The sequence below is a fragment of the Ornithodoros turicata genome, chromosome 2, assembly GCF_037126465.1.
Source record: "Ornithodoros turicata isolate Travis chromosome 2, ASM3712646v1, whole genome shotgun sequence".
NCBI lineage: Eukaryota > Metazoa > Arthropoda > Arachnida > Ixodida > Argasidae > Ornithodoros > Ornithodoros turicata.
The window spans coordinates 102,206,158-102,213,792 of NC_088202.1; the positions used below are offsets into that span (position 1 = coordinate 102,206,158).

The 7,635-nt window shown below is 50.6% G+C and overlaps 2 protein-coding genes across 2 annotated transcripts; both read left to right on the forward strand.

Annotated features, from left to right (window-relative positions):
- The first annotated feature begins 2,448 nt into the window (after nucleotides 1–2,448).
- On the forward strand, nucleotides 2,449–5,604 carry LOC135384922 (uncharacterized). The gene has a single exon (XM_064614104.1). It carries the CDS (start codon nucleotides 2,449–2,451, stop codon nucleotides 5,602–5,604), a length of 3,156 nt encoding a protein of 1,051 aa, XP_064470174.1.
- Nucleotides 5,605–5,681: 77 nt separating this feature from the next.
- LOC135384923 (uncharacterized) lies at nucleotides 5,682–6,875 on the forward strand. Its single transcript, XM_064614105.1, has one exon. The coding sequence runs from the start codon at nucleotides 5,682–5,684 to the stop codon at nucleotides 6,873–6,875; it is 1,194 nt and encodes a 397-aa protein (XP_064470175.1).
- Nucleotides 6,876–7,635: the final 760 nt, after the last annotated feature.

Here is a 7,635-nt window from a genome sequence, read left to right on the forward strand (position 1 = left end):
TAATAAAAATAAGCAGTCGAAGCAAAAGGCAGAAAAAATTGCTGACGTTGTGTGGCTGGTGTCGAGTTTTCCGCACTAGGTGTTCAATAATAATGTGCGCTAGACATGCTATAGCATAAAAAGTACAGCGATATACACACTCAATATGTGGTGGGGATATGTGAAACCAATATAACACATACTTACATCTCAAACTTCGTTGAAAAAGGCAGTCCAGGTCTGTCGGATTTGTCAGACTCGATACAAAGCCAGCAAGCACAGTGTGGAATGAATGATTCATCTTCCGAAAGCAGAGGTGCAGCCACCACGACGATTCGTCATCTCAATGCTTCAGAGTGGCTTGGCCTAGTAAGGAGCCATCGGAAGGGTCACATAAAGTATAACTGGGTTCGTGAAGCGGAGGGTTCTGTGGGATACCTAAGAAAGCATACGTGTTGCAGAGCAGCTAGAGAATGATCGGATGCACTTGCACGGTTTTGAGTGCGTAGACTTGGAGCTGAAAAATAAATGTGCTAACCTTGTTGAAACTGCGGTTCCGTCCGAACCACACGAGAGCACACTTGGTTTCTTTAGATGAAGGTTCTAAGAATTCAACTTCAGCATTTGCAGTACATCAGCAGGTCCCGATGCTCTTTGATATGCAGCAGGTAGAATTTCGCCGTGTCGAGTGACTGCCGTTGGGGTTCGTTGCTTCGCAGCAGATCAAGAACAGTACGCCGCAATAATAGGTGAGACGTTCAGAATATGGCGAACGACTCCAACACCAACCCAATGATCCGGAAAAGGCAGGATAAGCCGGGAATCACACAAGTTCGCAAGCTCGTCATGTGGCAGCCATATGGAACGCAACACAACAGAGCGCAGATTGAAAAGGCAATCGTAGAAACTACTGCATGTGTTAAATGCAGGGTATATTTTTCTTTTTGAGACTATGTAACAAAAACATATTAACACATAAATGCCATTTTATAGAGGCAATTGACAGGGTATTGTGTGACCACGTGACGCGTTTGAGCCAATTGTGGGTGTTGCCAGTTGCCCTCATGTTGACGTCATTCTGATGGTGGGCCGGGGTGGATACGTACGTTTTCTGGGTTTGACGCTAGGCGTGCTGCACTCAGATGAAGTCGAATGTTTAAAATTGTAGTTTAGAGAAACCGTGGGGTTTTAAAGCCTGAATTTTCGCATGGAGAGTCCTTGTTGGGGTGCTTTATCGACTGCAAGCACGAAAGAGCTCCCACAACTTCTGGTCAGAGTCGCTTTAGCCTTCGAAGGATCATCTATAATGTCATTAAATGAAGCCCTGCTGTAATAAAAGAAACGTTTGTCACATTGCCTTTCGAGCATTTTAAGCATGGTGCAGTGCGCGGTTTATACAGTGACTCTGAAGTGACCCTACAGTGACACAGTTTATACAGTGACCCTAATTTGAAGCGAGCAGCTTCATCGTAGAAAATCGACCAATAAATCGATACATCGACGTAAAAAGGGACAACCACACGTAAGTGCTGGGAAAACTTAGCGTAACTTGCTTCGCGTAATTTGCAACTATGCGGAGAGTTTTGCACCTCTTCTTTTTTTTTTCTTTTTTTCTTTTATAACTTCGTGTAGTCTCGTTTTTTTAGCGCAGCGTGCCGAATCTCTAATGACCACAAATGCTAATGCGATTTTTTTAGATTCCGTGAAGAGTTTGCCGAGTTCACGGAGGCGCAAATTTCCCTGCGCAGCATAACTTTACGCTATTGGACTTTCATTAGAAAAAGAAAGCAGGTGACTTCATTACATTGACTGGAAGTGAACCATATCATAAGTTTTCTTAAATGTACACATTCTGCAACTTGTTTCACCTGTGCATCGAGATGATACTTCCTACTTTCACTGCACAGTGTCGCAGTTACATCAAGATATTACATTTGCGTTCGAAGTTGTACTTGGGGTAGTATGATCACGTCGCCTTTCTGTCGTTAAAGCTAAAGGACAACCACGCATGCTGTACGCATGATATGAGTGGACATATGAACTGAGCGCGTATTATACTCATGAATGATAGCTATCTACGACAATGCCACAACTCTTGCCCTCTGACTACCCACGATGATTCTGATATTTCTGTTAGCCGTTATAAAGCAAACCTGTTGTCGAACATACATCACTAGGGTTAGTTATATGTTGGAGTGTTACAGGTTCCTGCTTAGAGTACAATGTTAAATACAATGTACACTGTTAAGGAAGACGACAGGATTGCAGGGACACGGGAGCTCGTGAGCTTCCGCCCTCGATCTTCTCTTCCGCCATTACTGTCATTAAAAGCTTTGTCACCGATCCTTACGGACGTCTCCTGCTTCCTTATACACTGGTGCCGAAACCCGGGACCCGCTGGGTCAACTTACGACTAGGAAGCATTGAGGAGGCCATAAGGACGCACCGACTCTCATCGCTGGTAAGGAAATGGAGGATCTTGATCGCATCAGGAAATTTCGAAGTCAGGCCAGGTCGTCGATAACCCGAACGGTGAACGATCTGAAGACGCTTTTGACTACGACCCCTCTTCCCAGAGAGCAACTGAAGCAAACCTTGACGGTTTTGGAAACGAAGTGGGCTACCTTGAAAGAAAAGGACCGAGAGGTTCAGGGTCTCATACCGGAGGAATTGATAGAGAGCGAGTGTAATTCCTGCGATCAATACCTCGAGTCAGTCACTGCGATCAAGTTCCAAGTGTGTTCCGCACTAGACTCCACGACCGCATCCCGATCTTTGGCTCCCGCACGTGACGGCGTTAATGCTACGGGACCTCGACGATCCTCCTCAGGAGATCGGAGTCCGTCTACCGGAGTCACTCTACCGAAGCTGCGGATCGACACCTTTAGCGGCGACCTATCTAAATGGCAGGGGTTCTGGGACCAGTTCCGTGCGAGTATTCATGAAAACGAACGTCTCACTGATGTCAACAAGCTGAAGTACCTGGTTTCTCTCGTTTCTGGGCCAGCAGCCCGTGCCATTGAAGGTCTCTCAATTAGCGATGAGAACTATACGACTGCCGTGGACATACTTCAGAAGCGATTTGGGAAGGACGACCTTGTGACCGAAAACATGGGGCGCCTTTTCGAGCTCAGGACTGTTCGGTCCAGCACCGACGTAAAGGGGTTGCGTGAGCTCCACGAGACTGTTACAGTGCGCATCAGAAACCTGGAGAGCCTAAATGTTACGACAGCACAATACGCAATTCCGCTTCGGCAGGTCATCTTGAAGAAGATTCCTAGAGACCTCGAAATGGACTTCTACCGAACCAAGGACAAAGGCAAGGACACCAACGGCGACTCGTTATCATCCCTACTAGATTTCCTGGAGAATGAGATTGAATGTCGGGAACGAGCCCGAAGGGAGGCAGATGACGTTCCCAAGCGCAGTGAGCCGACCCCAGCCTCTGCATCTTCGCTGACAGCAACCGCGTCGTCTGTCTCAGATCCAGCACCTGCAATGGCTGCCCCAAGTACTCCTACATGTGTGCTTTGCAAGTCCGGACAGCATCGATTGGAGCGATGCACTGCTGGTTTGAGCCCTGAGGAAGTAGGACTGATCCTGCGCCGGGAGGGTAGGTGTTTCCTTTGCGGACGACGGTCGCACATATCGAAGGATTGCAGGGTAAGGCGGGTCTTGCAGTGTGATCGCTGCCATAGACGTCATCTTACTCAGCTGTGCCCCGGAGTCAACTCATCCAGTACTGAGCAGTCCCCGCAGTCGTCTCAGTCTACAGCACAAGAGCCGTCGACGGTGCATGCCTCTACGGGAACTGTTGTGACATCTCTTTCTTCATCCTCTGCCGTTTTGCCAGGCGCGGCGGTCCTTCTGCAAACAGCCAAGGTGTGGATTGAAGGAACTGATGGCCGGAGAAGTCTCGCACGCATACTTCTGGATGGCGGCAGCCAACGCAGTTTTATTCGACAGGATGTGTCGACGAAGCTCGGATGTACACTGCTTCGATCCGAAGATTTGCATGTTGGGGCCCTTGGAAACACTGCGTCAAGCTGCACGAAGTATCGATGCGTGCGGGTTGTCTTGCGCAGCCAATTTTCGGCATCATGTATGGCAATCGAGGCGGTTCAATACCCCGACATCTGCTCCGATGGATTGCCTGTTCTCGATTCGCATTCTGCGCAACACGTCAAGAATATGGGTCTACAGCTTGCTGACGAGCCCTCATCTCCCACCGATATTTCATTATTGATTGGAGCGGACTTTTATTGGGGAGTTGTGACTGGAGCAACCGCCCGTTTATCAGATTACCTGGTGGCTGTTCAAACTCTGTTTGGGTGGACGATTCAAGGCTCAGGCAGAAATGCCAGCGGTGGTCGCCGTCACATCCCGTCGGTTCATGTTCTCCATGTTGAGGTGCACAAGGAAGATACCAACGTCATCGACCAGCAACTCTCCGCCTTTTGGGAGTTAGAGCATTTGGGCATAATTGATCGCCACCAGTCCGACTCCGACGGTGACACTGTCCTACGCAAGTTCCGGTCCACAGCGCAGTTGTTAAACGGTCGTTATACCGTGCGCTTGCCTTGGAAGTCGGAAGCGCCTGAAGCATTGGGTGACAACAAGAAGCTGGCGGTCCAGAGGCTGGATAGTACCATCAAACGATTACGGAGAGACCAAACGTTGCTGGAAGAATATGATTCCACCATACGTCAGTATTTACGTCTTCAACACGCTGAACGGGTCCTACAACCGGAGTTGGTGGCCGGGCCTCTCTATTATATGCCGCACCACGCAGTCATCCGAAGGGACCGCGAGACAACAAAGGTTCGAATTGTGTTTGATGCCTCGTCGAAGGCTCACGGTTCTCTCTCTCTCAACGAAGCTCTTCACGCCGGCCCTAACCTTAACCCTGACGTTCTGCAATTGCTGTTGCGGTTTCGATCTTATCATGTGGCTCTCACAGCGGATATAGAGAAGGCGTTTTTACAGATCGTGCTGGACAGTGCTGACCGAGATTGTTTGCGTTTTCTGTGGTATGCCACGACGCCACGGGCAGGCGAACCGTTGCCCCCAGTAGAAATTTGGCGCATGACACGAGTGCCTTTTGGAGCCAAGTCCAGTCCCTTTCTTCTCGCTGCCACTATACGTCACCACCTGAGAGCAGCAGAAGAGACATACCCACGCACGGCGTCCTTACTTTCCAGCCATTTCTATGTAGACGACCTCGTTGTTGGTAGGCCATCGCCGGAAGAGGCACTTACTGTTTACCACGAGTCGCGGCAAACCTTCCGCGACGCGGGCATGAAACTGGTTAAGTGGACGAGCAATGATGCTCATCTCCGGGCTACCTTTGACGCCGATGGGACAGGAAGTTCGACCACGTCGCCACTACGGAAGGTCCTAGGAATTGTTTGGGATATCGAGACAGATGAAATTCGGTATCCGTCGAAGTCAATGTCAGAGTTCCTGGAGCAACGGTCGAATACCAAACGGTATGTACTGCAAGCAGTGGCTCGCATTTATGATCCCTTGGGCTATGTGGCGCCTTTCGTGTTGACAGCCAAGATTTTGCTACAACGGATTTGGCTCTCCAAGATGAGTTGGGACGAAGAACTACCAAAAACCTGATGGGAGTGTGGTCGTCTTGGTGCCAGCAGGTGCCTTTATTGTCTCGCGTCTCGTTACCACGGCGGCTCGGCGGGAAGATGTCGGAGGGCAGCATCGCGCTGCATATGTTTTGCGACGCGAGTCCGCGAGCATACGGTGCGGCCGCATACCTGGTGACGCTCGACAGGGACGGTCATTACAGTGCGGATCTTCTTTTGGCAAAGTCTCGGGTGGCCCCGGTCAAAACTGTCTCCTTACCGAGACTCGAGTTAATGGGTGCCGTCATCGCGACCAGGCTTATGGGATTCTTACAGACGACGTTATCTCTGTCCACCGTACCCACTGTGTTATGGACGGACTCTGAGATAACACTCTACTGGATTTACGGATCGACGAACGACTGGAAACCTTTTGTACAGAACCGGGTGTCGGAGATACGGGCTGGTACGGAGCCTAGTCAGTGGCGCCACTGCCCCGGCAAAGAAAATCCCGCGGATCTTCTCACGAGAGGCACTTCATGCCTCCAATTGCTGAACAACAGTGTATGGTGGCAGGGGCCCTCGTGGCTTATGGATCAAAAGTCTTGGCCTCCAGCATGGCGTACTCCAGATGAACCCTGCGTCGAGGTACGAAACGAAACAAAGGCCCAGACGGCGTGCTGCGTACCTATCTTGGCTACTACTACCCTAATGGATGTTGCCAAATACAGTTCGCTCCACCGGCTGCTGAGAGTTACCGCTTGGGTGTCAAGATTCCTGCACAACTGCAGGCATACCACAGCCGAAAGTAGGGGACCTTTGACGGCCGCCGAGGTAGTTGCAGCGGAAACATACTGGGTCACAGCGGCACAACTGCAGGCATACCACAGCCGAAAGGAGGAGCATCCCATCGTCATTCCCGCTGACCACTCGTTCACAGCTCTTTTAGTTTTCCGGGCTCATGTCAGGCTTCTGCATGCTGGAGTTCAGGAGACACTCGCCGCGCTTCGGGAAGAGTACTGGGTTCTCCGTGGTCGTCAGGTTGTGAAGAGGATCGTAAATGGATGTCGCACTTGCCGACGAACGAAGGTTCAGGCGTGCACAGAAGTTACCGCTCCGCTACCACGAGACCGCTTGTCACAGTCCGCACCATTTGAAGTGACAGGCACTGATTTTGCGGGTCCACTGTACTACAAGTGTTCCAAAGACGGTGGAAGAAAGTGCTACATCCTGATTTTTACCTGTGCCGTCACTAGGGCTGTTCACCTAGAGCTGACGAAGTCTGTCTACCGAGGATTTCCAAATGGCTCTTAGAAGGTTCGTATCAAGACGGGGCGTACCCGCCACTATATATTCGGACAATTTTCGGACATTCAAGCGAGCCAGTGGCGAACTCACCCCTGCCTGGTTGTCACAGAAAGCTCAGGTAAACGTATTCTTGACTGCACGACGGATCACCTGGAAATTCATAGTGGAGCGAGGAGCATGGTGGGGTGGGTTTTGGGAACGCCTGATTCGTAGTACCAAAACCTGCCTGCGTACAGTCCTGGGCCGAAGCGCCCTCCGCTACGAAGAACTCTCTACCGTTCTCACAGAGGTGGAGGCGGTGATGAATTCTCGGCCTCTGACGTATCTGTCCGAAGATCCAGACGATCTTTCTGCCGTCACGCCGTCACACTTTCTGATTGGGCAAAGGCTCACCGCGCTTCCGTGTCGCGAACCCGAAGCAGGAACAACATCTACAGCGCAACAGTTGAGACGACGGTGGATGTATCGGGAAGAATTGACTCATCAATGCTGGAAGAAGTGGCTTAAAACGTACATCCTCCTCCTGAGATCGGCCAACGTCTGCAAGCCCGTACCATCACACAGCGTCGCCGTCGGGGACCTAGTACTCATTGCTGCAGAGTCAAGGCCGCGAACATCGTGGCCTCTAGGACGTGTGAGTCACGTAACACAGAGCCCAGATGGAAGGGTTAGATCCTTTAGAATCAACTTGCCAGGAGGGAAAACCGTAAGCCGGCCAGTACAACTTCTCTACAAATTGGAAGCTGATTGACTTGTACTTCCGCGC

Coding starts and splice junctions, on each gene's coding strand:
- LOC135384922 (XM_064614104.1), top strand. CDS start 2,449: ATGGAGGATCTTGATCGCATCAGGAAATTTCGAAGTCAGGCCAGGTCG.
- LOC135384923 (XM_064614105.1), top strand. CDS start 5,682: ATGTCGGAGGGCAGCATCGCGCTGCATATGTTTTGCGACGCGAGTCCG.